This window comes from Stomoxys calcitrans, chromosome 4 (assembly GCF_963082655.1).
Source record: "Stomoxys calcitrans chromosome 4, idStoCalc2.1, whole genome shotgun sequence".
In the NCBI taxonomy this organism is placed as follows: Eukaryota; Metazoa; Arthropoda; class Insecta; order Diptera; family Muscidae; genus Stomoxys; species Stomoxys calcitrans.
In genome coordinates this window covers 172,709,396-172,725,331 of record NC_081555.1, presented here as the reverse complement: position 1 = coordinate 172,725,331, position 15,936 = coordinate 172,709,396, and the positions used below count along the sequence as shown (strand labels likewise).

Below are 15,936 nucleotides of genomic sequence, written 5' to 3'. Positions count from 1 at the left end.
TGTTCGCCTAATATTCGTCTTCTTATTCCTAATGTAAGGATGTATGTCAGGGATACTAGACATTCCAGGAACTCACACCCGTTTGTAATAGATCGGCCAGCGGACCGCACAATGCATTATAGAGAGAATTCTTATTTCGCCCGAACCGTTCGTATGTGGAATCGACTTCCGGCTAATGTTTTTCCCACCCACTTTGACATCCAAAGATTTAAGACAAATGTCAATAAGCACTACATCCTTTCCCCCCCTCCAATTCCTAATTTCCTCTCGCCAACGCAATGCACTGCATTCATAGGGGTCATCTCCTGCGTTTTGGCTAACAGAAAAAAAATTCCCAATATGATTGTTACAAAATAATTCAAATACAAACTGGTGGTGGGTACCCAACCACAGTACCCCACAAATATAGCCAGCATTAAGAGGGGATAAACACCGCAAACAAAAATTTTTTCAGATGTTCTCCTCAGGATTCGAACCCATGCACGGCATCATATTCAATTGAGCCCTCTGGAGGCTCAAAAGAATAACAAAGAAATGTGTAAAATGTGAGCTACCTCTAAACAAACACTGATTTGTCCCATTTAAAATCTACAATCCCCAACACTTATTTGTGCAAAACTTCGAGCGGCTAGCTTTATTCGTTCGACATGGCTGGATTGACCTAAAATGTCTTGACGATCAAGAATATAAAATACTTTAGGGGGGTCTTAGACCAATATTTCGAGGTGCTACAAACGGAATGACGAAGTTGGGGTATACCCCCATCCTATGGTGGACCATAATTCTTGATGAACTCGTTGTGTCATCAGCTCTGCCTAAAAACACTGTGCCCTCGCTGAAATCTATACGCCAAAAAAAAAATGAAAATTTCAAAAAATTAACATCAACATGTCTGAGCTGAATTTAAAAGATTTACCCTAGATTTCATGTGACAATTTATGGATTATGCTTTTGTTTTAGGTTTTGCTTTAGTTTGTTCTCCCCCTTCCTGTTTTGAATTTATTTTGTTGTGGTATGTAAAGGGTGATTTTTTTGAGGTTAGGATTTTCATGCATTAGTATTTGACAGATCACGTGGGATTTCAGACATGGTGTCAAAGAGAAAGATGCTCAGTATGCTTTGACATTTCATCATGAATAGACTTACTAACGAGCAACGCTTGCAAATCATTGAATTTTATTACCAAAATCAGTGTTCGGTTCGAAATGTGTTCATTCACCGTAACGTTGCGTCCAACAGTATCTTTGAAAAAATACGGTCCAATGATTCCACCAGCGTACAAACCACACCAAACAGTGCATTTTTCGGGATGCATGGGCAGTTCTTGAACGGCTTCTGGTTGCTCTTCACTCCAAATGCGGCAAATTTGCTTATTTACGTAGCCATTCAACCAGAAATGAGCCTCATCGCTGAACAAAATTTGTCAAAATTTGAACACATTTCGAACCGAACACTGATTTTGGTAATAAAATTCAATGATTTGCAAGCGTTGCTCGTTAGTAAGTCTATTCATGATGAAATGTCAAAGCATACTGAGCATCTTTCTCTTTGACACCATGTCTGAAATCCCACGTGATCTGTCAAATACTAATGCATGAAAATCCTAACCTCAAAAAAATCACCCTTTATTTTTTATATGAACTTGTTGTTCTCAGTCGTTCTTTAGTTTATACCATAATTTTATTAACATGTCATTGTTAATTAAATTTTCAAGTCATGCTCACCGGGTTTTACTTGATTTGTTTCTCTGTTATTAACGGTTAGTACAAAGTTTTTGGACATCAATCTTAGCTTGAACTAATTTTGGCTCGAACAAAGTTGGCGGTATGCCAACCAAGATGTCATGATTGATGGCATTAAAGTTCTTTGTGGCAAAAATTTCCCAACAATATTTTCTACAGCCATGATGGTGTTCACGTGGGTAAAAACCAATGGATGGCTGTTATAGAGATAACCCAATTATGCTTTATAGACCTCATTTGAATTTTTTCTCTATTTTGGGGAAAGTGCATAATTGTCTTTTAATTCTCCAAGTCGATTAATGAAGGCCATTAAACGTAACAGTAAGTAGACCCTTTTCTTCCTGTTATGGGCTTAAATTATTCAAATTGTTTTTTTTTTTTTAACTTTTATTAGGTTTTACTAAAGACTTGTGGCTATTAAATTCCATTAAATCATTAGTCTTAATGCTAATGGTATACAAATTTTGTCATTCTGTTTGTAACACCTCGAAATATGCGTCTAAAACCCCATAAAGTATATATTGGGTTGCCCAAAAAGTAATTGCGGATTTTTTAAAAGAAAATAAATGAATTTTTAATAAAACTTAGAATGAACTTTAATCAAATATATAATTGCCATTTTGTTCGATAACCTTTTGGCATCTTCGTGGCAAATTAAGTATTCCACGCTCATAGAACTTCTGGCCTTTATCTGCAAAAAACTGAACCAAGTGCGATTTTATAGCCTCATCATTGCCGAAAGTTGTACCATTTAAGGAGTTCTGCAAAGATTGAAATAAATGGTAGTCTGATGGTTCAAGGTCAGGGCTATATGGTGGATGCATCAAAAGTTCCCAGCCAAGCTCACTCAGTTTTTGGCGAGTGACCAAAGATGTGTGCTTGTGTTAAATGAATTTCTTTCAATACATGTGGTACCCAAATATCAAGCTTTTTCACCAGTCCAAGACTTTTTATGTGATAATGAACGGTTGATTTTGGTATATTTAACTTCTCTCCTATCTCACGCTCAGTTACATGACGATCCAATTCGAATAATGCTTTTATTTGGTCATCATCAACTTCATTTGGCCGAGCTGAACGTGGCTCATCTTTAAGTGAAAAATCTCCAGAACGGAATTTGCGAAACCAATTTTGACACTGTCTTCCTTTTAAGGCTTTATCACCATACACATCTCGTAACTTTTGAGCAACCTGCTCCGCGTTTTTTCCTTTACGGAAATAATAAAGTAAAATATGACGAAAATGCTCCTTTGTGGGCTCCATATTAAAATTGACGCCAAACAAACAAATGTAAACAAAATTTCGCGCACTTTTTTTCTAAAGCAAGCTAAAAGTAACAGCTGATAACTGACAGAAGAACGAATGCAATTACAAAGTCACAAGCCGTTGAAAAAATTTGTCAACGCCGACTATATGAAAAATCCGCAATTACTTTTTGGGCAACCCAATATATTCTTGATCGTCCGTCCGTCTGTCTGTCGAAAGCACGCTAACTTCCGAAGGAGTAAAGCTAGCCGCTTGAAATTTTCACAAATACTTTTTATTAGTGTAGGTCGTTTGGGATTGTAAATGGGCCAAATCGGTCTATGTTTTGATATAGCTGCCAAATAAACCGATATTGGGTCTTGACTTCTCGAGCCTCTAGAGGACGCAATTCTCGTCCGATTTGACTTACATTTTGCACGTGGTGTTTTGGTACCATTTCCAGCAAATGCGCTAAGTATGGTTCAAATCGGTCCATTTTTTGATTTAGCTGCCATATAAACCGATCTTGGGTCTTGAGTTCTTGAGAAGAGAATGGGCTCTAGAGGGCGCAATTCTCGTCCGATTTGACTGAAATTCTTCACGTATTGTTTTGGTATCACTTCCAGCAAATGCGCTAAGTATGGTTCAAATCGGTCTATTTTTTGATATAGCTGCCATATTAACCGATATTGGGTCTTGATTTCTTGAGCCTCTAGAGGACGCAATTCTCGTCCGATTTGACTAAAATTTTGCGCGTAGTGTTTTGGTATGACTTACAACAGCTGTGCTAAGTATGATGTATGAAGTATGATGAAATCGGTTCATAATCTAGTATAGCTGTCATATAAACCGATCATGGATCTTGACTTCTTGAGCCAATAGAGCGCACAATTCTCATCCGATTTGGCTGTAATTTTGCATGAGGTGTTTCGTTATGACTTCCAATAACTGTGCTGAGTATGGTGCAAATCGGTACATAACCTGCTATAGCTGCTATGTAAACCGATCTGGGATCTAGACTTCTTGAGCCTCTAGAGGGCGCAATTCTCATCCGATTTGGCAGAAATTTTGTACAACGGCTTGTCTCATGACTTTCAACATATGTGTCTAATATGGTCCGAATCGATCAATAGCTGGATATAGCTCCCATATAAACCTATCTCCCGATTTTAGTTCTTGAGACCCTACAAAGAGCAATTATTATCCGAATGAACTGAAATATCACACAATGCCTTCTACAATGTTCGGCATTTATTTATAATCCGAATATAGTCCGGACTATAGCTTCACTAGCATAACAGTTCCTTTTTAATATTCTTTGTTTGCCTAAAAAGAGATACCGCGCATAGAACTCGACAAATGCGATCTAAGGTGGAGGGTATATCCGAACTTATCACGGTCTTACTTGTTTTTAATTAAAATCTTTAAAATTTTTCTTATATCAACTTTCTTCCCTTAACTTTCAGAACAAAAAATCCAGCAGTGATGGCAAAACATCCGGTTCCGACAAATCACCAAAAACTATAAACAACAATAACAACAACCACAGTACCAGCAATGGCAATATTTGCGGAAAACATTCGTCCTCGCCAAGTAGCAAGAGCAATTGGAAGGTAAGTGCCACCCCCAACTAACCATCCATGCAACCAAGTCCATGCCCCATACGCTCTACTAAATGTTGTGACCAAACAAACAAAAAATCGCATGCGACTACGAATACGCTTCAGCTGTCAATGTTAACGCGCATTCTGGGCTAGGTGTAAGACAGCGTCCAGCCAAGCATGAAATCCATACAAACGTGCCAAATGCTCAAACAGTTGGCAGCAGACTATGTAAGCCAAGCTCTGTGGGCATTTGGTTAACATGCATGGAATTCATTAATTATGGGAAAAAGGGTTGCGAATTAATGCAAACTTACATGCAGTTCCTTTACACGGCGTGCATGAGGGGCTTACGCATCGTCTGTTGCGTATGAGGAAAACTAATTTTTCCATTAACTTCATAACCAACTGCATTTGCACAAGCCAAAATGGAGAAGAAAACGAAAAAAGAAATAATACGCGGAACTCCTAGCTACAACTTCATTTAAGACAGTCATAATGCAATCGGCAAAACGTTCATGTTCCAGTAACACTTGACCCAAACCGAATGCAAACATAAGGAAAGAAGATGATCATTTCAAAAAAGAAACACCGGAGAAAAAAAATTAATCTTATCTTATATATAAAAATTAATTTGTGTTTGTTTGTTTGTGTGTTCCTTATAGACTCAGAAACGGCTGAATGGAAACGGCAGATTTTCTTTTAATTTTCACTGATGGTGCATAATGATCCGGTGGTGAAAATAGGGTACTACATTTTTTGACATCTGAAGGGGGGGCGGACCCTCCCCCTTACCCTAATTTTCAGAAACGTCTGATCTCAGAGATGGGTGGTGCGATTTAAGCGAAATTTTGTATGCTCTCTTATAGTAACCTACAAACAAAAATTTGGTACTTAAATTTCGGATGGTGTACCTAAGGAGGGCGCCCCTCCCCAAAACCTACCAAATATATATATACACCAATCCAGACAATATGGGACTCAAATGAAAGGCATTTAAGATTAGAAAACGTATCTGGTATCCAATTTTTTACCAAGTGTTTGGGGGACCACCCACACCCCTAAATCGGTCATATTTACCGACCATGGCAATATGGGACTCAAATGAAAGGTATTTGCGACTAATCCAAATTTAGGGGTCCTCCCCTTCCCCATAACATCTCCAAACAGGACTTATTTACTGACCATGGCAATATCGGGCTCGGAGATGTTTGCCGGCTATGGAAAATGGAGCTCAAATGAAGGGTATTTGGGAGTAGACCATGAATCTGACATCAACATTCGGGACCAACTGTCTAGAGGACGTCCCACCACCATAACAACTCCCAAGTAGGACGAATTTGCTCACCAAGACAATTTAGGTCTTCAAGACAGTGGGACTCGATATTCATAGTTTTTATTTATTTATTTATTTGCTGGATCTTTCAATAATGGGTTTAAGTGCATGGTATTTGAGATTTAAAAACGAATTTGATATCCAATTTTGAGGCCAATGGCAATATGGGGCTCAAATATATCAGAGTAGAGCACGTTGCTGATATATTTTCAGGGCTTAGTGTTTGGGGGACCACCCCCCTCCCCAAAACACCCCTAAATCGGGCATATCTACCGACCATGTCAATTTTGGGCTTAAATGAAAGGAATTGGGGGGTATAGCAAGAATTGATCCCACATTCGGGACCAATTGTATGGGGGTCTACCATTTTCCCAAAATACCTCACAAACAAAAATTTTTTACTGGCCATCGCAATATGGTGCTAAAATTAAAGTATTTGGGAGTAGAATACGAATTTGATATCCAAATGTACTTTGGGCATCACCCCTTTCCCAAAATACCCCCCAAAGGGTAAAAAATGTTCGACCATGCCAATATGTGGCTCAAATGAAAGGTATTTGAGATAACAAAACGATAACCAATCTTAGGGCCATGTGTTTGGGGGATGCCTCATCCTGTAAACTCCGCTCAATAAATGGTATTTGAGAGAAAGCCACGATTCTGATATTTTTTAGGGATTCTGATATTTTTCAGGGCAAAGAAATATAATTTCTCCGTTCACAAATTTTCAAAAAATTGTTAACAAAATTTATAATAACACTTCAAACATTTTTAGAAAAATTCCAAAAAATTATCACAGAATTTTCTGTTGAAACAAATTTTTTTTTTTCAAAATTTCTGTACAAATTTTTAATACAAAATTAAAAAAAACAACAGAAAATTTCCTTTTGAAATAAAGTCTTGATTAAATTGAGGAACAAAACTTCTCACATATCAATGAGAGCTGTCCGATTCAGCTCAATGATAAGAAACCTCCTTTTTATATAGCCGAGTCCGAACGTTGTGCCGCAATACGTACCTGTTTGGGTAGAAGTTTTTACATTGCCTCTATGCATGGCATAGTACTTCACAAATGTCGCCAACATTAGGAGTGGATAACCACCGCTGAAAAATATTTTTTGGTGTTCTCGCTAGGGTATGAAGCCAGGCGTTCAGCCTCATAGGCGGACATGCTAACCTTTGCCCTACGGTGGCCTATAACTAGTTTTACTCATTGTTTATAATTTCAGCGAAATCAGACAATAAATGCGGCTTTTGTGGGTTTAAGTCCCTAAAGCGGCATATCGGCATATACAAATATAGTTCAATTTGGCCCATTCAGGAACAAAGCCTGCGTATGGAAGAAATACGAGACTGTGCCAATGATGTATCTAAATTTTGAAAGACTAAAGACTGATTACAACTAACGGACACACAGACGAACGAACGAACGGACCTCCAGTGATGTCAACAATTTACCAACAAAATGCGTTATAAATATTGCAACAAGTAAAAGCGTGCTAAGTTCGGCCGGACCGAATCATGGGAAACCACCACCATGGATTCCTCAAAAAATTTATACAAAATAAATTTAGTTGAAGGGCATAATTTTATTCTATGTACATACATACTAAAATTCTGTCAAACCAACATAAATGAAAGCTTCTAGGAACCAAACAAGGATGATCGAGAGACCACTATATCGGATTGTTGACTGATTTGGATCATATTTGGCAGAGTTGGTAGAAGTCGTAACAGAACACCGCGTGCAAAATTTCAGCCAAATCGTACAAAAGTTGCGACTTGTAATGGCTCATGGTAAAACAATTAAAGGTGGTCTCATTTGTACAACAACCACAAATGATATAATGCAATCCGCCATCTTGTGATCAAGCTGATCGCCGTTTTTAAACAAATTTGTATGCGTGTGTGTATACGAGTGCGTACATGAGTCGAGAATATGAAAGAGAGAAGATAACAACAAAAGAATGCAAACAAAAATCTGACATCTTAATACCGTCAAACCCGGCCGGTTGTTAACAGCTGTTCGCGTGACACCCCTTTTTAAATCCTACTTGGTAATGGCGCAAGAAGTTAAACCGGGAGATCGGTTTATATGGGAGCTATGTATATCACCTTATAGCCTGATTGCAAAATTTCAGCCAAATCGGACAAAAAATGCGGCTTATAAGGGCTCAAGAAATCAAATCGGGAGATCGGTTTAAATGGGGGCTGTATCAGGTTATAGACCGATTTGGACCATACTTAACACAGTTGTTAAAAGTCGTTACGGAACATCACATTCAAAATTTTAGCCGAATCCAACAAAAATTGCGGCTTCCAGAGGCTGAAGAAGTCAAATCGGGCGATCGGTTCATATGGGAGCTATATCAGGTTATAGACCCATTTGGACCGTACTTGGCACAATTGTTGGAAATCATAACAGAGCAATACAGCCAAATCGAACAAACATTTCGACTTCCAGGGGCTCAAGAACTCAAATCTGGAGATCGGTTTATATGGGAGCTATATATAAATCTGAACCGATATGTCCCATTTGCAATCCCCAATGACCTACATCAATAAAAGAGTTTGTGCAAATTTTCAAACGACTAGCTTGACGCGTTCGACCGCTATCGTGTTTCGACAAACGGCCGGACGGACGCACACGGCTAGATCGACTCAGAGCGTCGAGACGATCAACAATATATATACTTTATGGGGTTTTAGACGAATATTTCGTGTTGTTTAAAAACGGAATGACTAGATTAGTATACCCACATCGTATGGTGGTGGGTATAAAAACTAAGGTATTTATTAAAAATTTTTCACTAAAAACTAATCAATGAAAATTCTTTTGTTTACCAAAACACACATTTTTGTTATCTTTGACCGATTTATCGGTTGTTGACGCGTACTAAAACAAATTTTGCCCATGAACATTCCACTGAGGAACGTGGGCGCGTACTGCATCAAAGATTTAAATTTTGTCACCAATCCAAATCATGCAGCAAAATTAAAATCGAACCACAAAGGCTTTCGTAAATCGCAAAATACGAAGCCAATATCGGCCAAAATTTCAAAAAATTTAAAGCCGAATATCCCCGAGACTAGTGGAGATATTGTCTACATCAACCGTTTTCTTTTGTGCAGGTTTTTTGAGAACTATTCAGCATTTTAGTATTACCTCCATCAGTCCGAGAATGGAATATAACTCTTATATATGGGCAGGAGCTCCAAAATCATCCTTGGAGCTACTTGACCGGGTTCAACGGAGAGCGATGGTGTTGATTGGGGACAGTAGAGTATCCAACTCTATTGCTTCTCTTGAACATCATCGGAATATGGGTAGCGTTGTATTGTTCTGTCGTTATTTTCATGGTGTGTGTGTTCCAGGGATATTCGTCTTCTTATCCCTGACGTTGGGATGTTCACCAGAAATACAAGACTTGCCAGGAACTCACACCCGTATGTAATTGATTGGCCAGTCGACCGAGCCATGCCGAGGAAATTAATTTTTCGCCCGAACCATTCGTATATGGAACTTCCGGCTAATGTCTTTCCCACTGACATTGACGTTCAGAAATTTAAGACGAATATCAATAAACCCTACTCCCTCTTTCCCCTCCAACCCTTAACTTTCCTAATTGCCAACGCAATGCACTGCCTATATAGGGGACATCCCCTGCGTATTGGTTACGTGAAAAAAAAGTTTATATTAGGTTGCCCAAAAAGTAATAGCGGATTTTTCACATAGTCGGCGTTGACAAATTTTTTCACAGCTTGTGACCCTCTAATTGTATTCTTTCATCTGTCAGTTATCAGCTGTTACTTTTAGCTTGCTTTAGAAAAAAAGCATAAGAAAAGTATATTTGATTAAAGTTCATTCTAAGCTTTATTAAAAATGCATTTACTTTCTTTTAAAAAATCCGCAATTACTTTTTGTGCAACCCAATATTATCACATTTTTTTCTAGTTTTTTTTTTTCGATTCTATCCCACTATGTGACGTATGAACACAATGATCAATCAGAGCTGTCGGCCTTAACTCATAAAAATTGACGCTTTTTTTGGGTGCGGTGTGCGAATGGGCCACTCAAAATTGTTATTAAATATCGAAGAATTTAAAAATGTTATATATCCTCTTTTATTCAACACGAATACGAAGGTAAATTTTTTTCGAGTGTATTTTGAGAAATTGAAATGTTTAATGCAGCATGAATCTGAAATGGCTATTTCATCACAATGAAAAGTGATGCTACAAAAAAGCTCTTTCACGTACAAAAATGAAAAAAGAAACTGTTCAGCTGCAGCAACAATGGAATCATAATTCAAAATTTCCTTTTTCTTGCAATAATGTTAAGCTAATTTTGTTGCCGTAAAAATACAATACAATCGGGTTATTTACAAATCTTACATTTTACAATCATTTAAAAATTATACTCGCTCTTTCATATCCAAAATTTGACACCTGAATCCACGTCTATTATTTTGTTACACCGCTTAGTAATTTTTGCCGATTTAGGGTGATTAATAAACCGAATAAATACGTTAATGAAATTTTAAATAAACTGTCCTCTCAAGGCAAAATTTCAATGAAATTTTCTAAAGGGCGATTTTTTAAGAGCTATTGGAAAATTTAAAAAAAAAAAATACAATTCAGAAAAAATGCATGAAATTTTTATTTGAATCGATAGTTCAGTCCATATAATAATATTGGTTGCCCAAAAGGTAATTGCGGATTTTTCATATAGTCGGCGTTGACAATTTTTTTCAACGGCTTGTGACTCTGTAATTGCATTCTTTCTTCTGTCAGTTTAGAAAAAAGTGTGCGAAATTTTGTTTACATTTGTTTGTTTGGCGTCAATTTTAATATGGAGCCCACAAAGGAGCATTTTCGTCATATTTTACTTTATTATTTCCGAAAAGGAAAAAACGAGGAGCAGGTTGCTGAAAAGTTACGAGATGTGTATGGTGATAAAGCCTTAAAAGGAAGACAGTGTCAAAATTGGTTTCGCAAATTCGGTTCTGGAGATTCTTCACTTAAAGATGAGCCACGTTCAGCTCGGCCAAATGAAGTTGATGATGACCAAATAAAAGCATTATTCGAATTGGATCGTCATGTAACTGAGCGTGAGATAGGAGAGAAGTTAAATATGTATACCAAAATCAACCGTTCATTATCACATAAAAAGTCTTGGACTGGTGAAAAAGCTTGATATTTGGGTACCACATGTATTGAAAGAAATTCATTTAATAAACCGAAGAATCAACGCTTGTGATATGCACCTTAAACGCAATGAATTCGATCCGTTTTTAAAACGAATCATAACTGGAGATGAAAAATGGATTGTTTACAACAACGTTAGTCGAAAACGATCATGGTCCAAGCATGGTGAACCAGCTCAAACCACTTCAAAGGCTGATATCCACCAAAAGAAGGTTATGCTTTCTGTTTGGTGGGATTGGAAGGGTGTGGTATATTTTGAGCTGCTTCCAAGGAACCAAACGATTAATTCGGATGTTTACTGTCAACAATTGAACAAATTGAATACAGCCATCAAGGAGAAGCGAGCAGAATTGGTCAATCGTAAAGATGTCATATTCCACCAGGACAACGCTAGACCGCACACATCTTTGATCACTCACCAAAAACTGAGTGAGCTTGGCTGGGAACTTTTGATGCATCCACCATATAGCCCTGACCTTGCACCATCAGACTACCATTTATTTCGATCTTTGCAGAACTCCTTAAATGGTAAAACTTTCGGCAATGATGAGGCTATAAAATCGCACTTGGTTCAGTTTTTTGCAGATAAAGGCCAGAAGTTCTATGAGCGTGGAATACTAAATTTGCCAGGAAGATGGCAAAAGGTTATCGAACAAAATGGCAATTATATATTTGATTAAAGTTCATTCTAAGTTTTATTAAAAATGCATTTACTTTCTTTTAAAAAATCCGCAATTACTTTTTGGGCAACCCATATAATGTTTGAAGATTATTTCATGCAAATGTTGACCGCAACTGCGCCTCAAATGGTCAATTCGCTTAGTCCAATTTTGGCATACGCTTTCCAACATTTTGGACGGTATCTTACGAATAAATACTTCAATGTCAATTGAAACGGACTTGTCTGTATAGATATGTGCTTTATCTAGGCGGCCAATTGACCGGTGCCGAACGTGAAATAAAATGTTCACGGAACTCGCCTCTCAATAAGTCCATTGTTACGCGTGCTATGTGGCACTGTCTTGTTAAAGCCACATATCATGTTGCCTTTTGGGCAAAAGAAATGTTGGACATCGTCTCACGATATCGCTCACATCTGCGTTACGATAAGCATCATATTTGAAGAAGTACGTTCCAATGATGCCACCAGCCCATAAACCGCACAAAACTGTGACGTTTTCTGGATGCATTGGTAGCTCTTGCAATGCTTCTGGCTGGTCTTCACTTCAAAATCGACAATTCTGCTTATGGGTACGTACATTGAGCCAAAAATGTAGTGCGTCACTCAATGGAAGTAGCGCGCGATGAACTTTCTTAACAGAGCACAAATTTTGATAATAAAATTCAATAATTTGCCTGCGTTGTTCGTTCTTCATGGTTAAACTATAGACCAAACTAAAGATGTTTGATAGTGAAACAAAACACGAAATGTGCATGAGCTGTTCAACCCTGTGTTACCAAAATGATGATAGCTAAAAGGCTTGATAATGCTCACGTAAACATACCGTAAAACGGTATGTGTTACCAAAAAGATGATAGCTAAAAGGCTTGATAATGCTCACGTAAACATACCGTAAAGTCAGCTGTTTTGCTTTGTGAAAACGCATGCAAACGATTACCGAACGTCTGTCGACCGTAAACGGATAAAATTTAAAGTTTGAAGAAATTTCAAAACCAAAAATTAATGTTTAGAAAACTGCTATTCTCCTTTTCTATTCCTCTGTGGCATTTATTACAATTTATTGTTAATAATGAAGGTTAATTCGGTAGCCCATCATGAAAAGATGGTCAGTCTGACCTGTTGTGAAAAGTAAATGTTGTGAAAAAAGTGAGACATATGTGATAACAAGAAATTACAAAAAGAGAATAGGGGTAAGCGCCAATGCGGCGCTGTCTCATCCGCTAATCCATGTTATCACTATCTCGTGAAATTGAGGTCTTTTCAGGGATTCCACACACTCACCTCCACGCACTTCGACCTCACTGTACCAGAGCCCATGGTCTTGAGGGCCGCTATATACACAGGACCACATTAGTTGAAATTCTGTGCTCCAATTTGTTTGGTGTTCATCGTCATTACGAGAAGCTCAGCTGAGAGCTACCGGGCGAGTCCACAGGTTGCTATTAGTGAAAGGCTTTGTATACGGAGTAGCTGCAATTGAAGTCGGGGACAATAAGCGGTGTCGAAGGTAGAGTCTCCATAAGAGGCCGGGCGGCAAAGGCGCTTGCTTACTGAGTGCCTGTGATACTCCATGTGACAAGACGATCTATTGGCGTCTTTTAATAACCAATGGCCATAACGTCCCCGAGGCGATTGGTGACCGGAACGAGCTTGAAGAGAATCGCTAACTCCACATACAAATGTGGCTGCAACATCATCAACAACAACTGATTTCGAAAACTGTAAATCCCCTCCCAGAGTTTCTTTTGCGTCTATCGTTATGACACATTGCTATCCCTGAAATGTTGTGTGTGTCGCAGTATAGTTCCAGTCCAGTCCGTGTCTCCTAAAACCCTCCTTAGTCTGTCCACCACATCCATAGTTTCCAGAAGGGAAACTTGGCCGTATACTGTCTCCCCGTAGGGCTTAGGGCGATGACTGTCGACCCATCTCCTCGTTGTTAAATGTCCTCTCAATATTCGAGAAGGCCGCCATTGCGTACTCCTTCAGTTGGAGAGACGTCTCAACTTCAAGCAGCACTGCGTGAAGGGCCGTCTTCTCCAACCAGCCCTTGAGTTATGCCTCAAGTTCTTCGACGTCAAATGCTACGTTTGGTAATAAGCATAATTGCCTCTGTACATTAAGTACATTGTAGGAGAGCATAACCAGGCCCAAAATTTCAATAAAAACGTGTCAAAGAATACATTTTATAAGAACAATTTTATAATGGAAAATTTTTGGAAAAACAAAAAAAGGTCCTTAACGTTCTTTAAGACAAATTTTCGAAACAAATTCTCTAAATAAGGCCAAAACTTGTTTGTGTAGGATAGATGCAATTTCCTTTGTATGGTACACAAATAGCATTATAGATTTGGATATATGAGTAACAACTTTCGTGGACTGTTCTAAAGGCATACTTGGCTCATAGACTAGTTATTAAACCAAGAAGCCTTACTTCATAGCCATATTTATTTTACAGTTTCATAAACTGTTCTGTTAAATTTCCCCAGCATAGGTCATACCCATTGTCTCATACGCAACTCTATGATTCAAAATCACCTTAACCCACACTCGTTTAAAAAATTCCACTAAAACAATTTAAAATTGCAATGCCAAGTCACCTGAAATGCATGACGAGGTCACTAACCCCCCTTAGAATACTTGAGAAGTGTCAAATACTACTTATCACAGATGCATATTGACAGATGGCAGTGCTCATTAGCATTTCCAGTTTGACAAAAGAGCGCTTAATTCAAAAATGTCTGCACTAAATACTCATGTCAAAGCTGTCAAAAGTTGCCAAATGTAATTTCAAACATTTGAAACGAATTTGAAATATCAAAGATACTTCCACAACATTTTTAGGAAAATACAAATTATGAAGAAATAGCAACACTTTGCGGAGGATTGTCAAACATCCAATAATTCTTATCGCCAACTACGCTAAATGTGTATGACTGTATGTACTCGTTATGATAATGACGATTAGTTTTTTTTATATTAAACAACGAACTTGTTATTAAGACCTACATAGAGACATAAGTACTTAAAATAAAGACTAAAGAAAGTTAACATGATTTTTTATGAATGAGAATAAACAACATACTTAGACGACTGTGGATTTGAAAATAACAAAAACCAAACAAAATAAAACAAGTAGCTAGTAAAAACCTGGTATGTTCGGCCGGCCGAATCTTGGGAACCCACAATCATGGACTTTGTTAAAAAGGGGGAACCTACCACCATGGATTTTGCTAAAAATGTACGCAAAATAAACTTGGTTGAAGGGCATAGTTTTACTCTACATCCCCAATTTCTGCCAAACCAGGCAAAATTTGAAGCTTCTAGGAGCCGTAGATGGCTAATCAGGAGTTAGGAGCTATTTCAGATTAAAAACTAATTTGGGCAATACTTACCATGGACATTAAAGGTCACAAAAGAACACTACGTGCAAAATTTCAGTCAAATCGGACAAAAATTGCGGCTTCCAGGGGCTCAAGAAGTCAAGTCAAAGGGCTACTTTATATGGGAGCTATATCCAAGTCTAAACCGATATGGCCCATTTGCGATCCCCAACGATTTGCATCAATAAAAAGTATCTGTGTAAAATTTCAAGCGACAGCCATAGTGATTTCAACAGAATGTCGAGACGATCAAAAATATATAAATACTTTATGGGGTCGCAGATCAATATTTCAAGGTGTTACAAACGGAATGACTAGGTAAGTACACCCCCATCCTATGGTAGTGGGTATAAAAAGGCATTAACCCAGTGGGAAAACTATACATAGATGATTTTTAGCTATTATCTTTTTGGCAACACTGATTTAAACAGCTCAAGTACGTTTCGTGTTTTGTTTCACTGTCAAACATCGTCAGTTTGGTCTATATTTTAACCATGAATCGTCTTACAAACGAACAACGCTTACAAATTATTCAATTTTATAATCAAAATGCGTGCTCTGTTAAGAAATTTCATTGCACGCTCATTTTTTCTCTCATTTTTGGCTCAATAAATAAGCAGAATTGTAGATTTTCACTCCAAAATCTACAATTCTACCTAGCAGCCAGCATTACAGGAGCTACCAATAGAATGACCATATGACCGTACCTTGCAGCTTCTAAAAGTTTGAAGTAACCCAT

The 15,936-nt window shown here is 37.9% G+C and overlaps 1 protein-coding gene across 1 annotated transcript in view; it reads left to right on the top strand.

Moving 5' to 3' along the window:
• Positions 1 to 15,936, top strand: part of LOC106089730 (uncharacterized) — a 122,859-nt gene that overhangs the window by 62,471 nt on the left and 44,452 nt on the right. Inside the window, exon 2 of the mRNA XM_059366848.1 lies at positions 4,454 to 4,600. Within this exon, the coding sequence (XP_059222831.1) occupies positions 4,454 to 4,600 (147 nt within the window). The remainder of the gene's footprint in view (positions 1 to 4,453; positions 4,601 to 15,936) is intronic.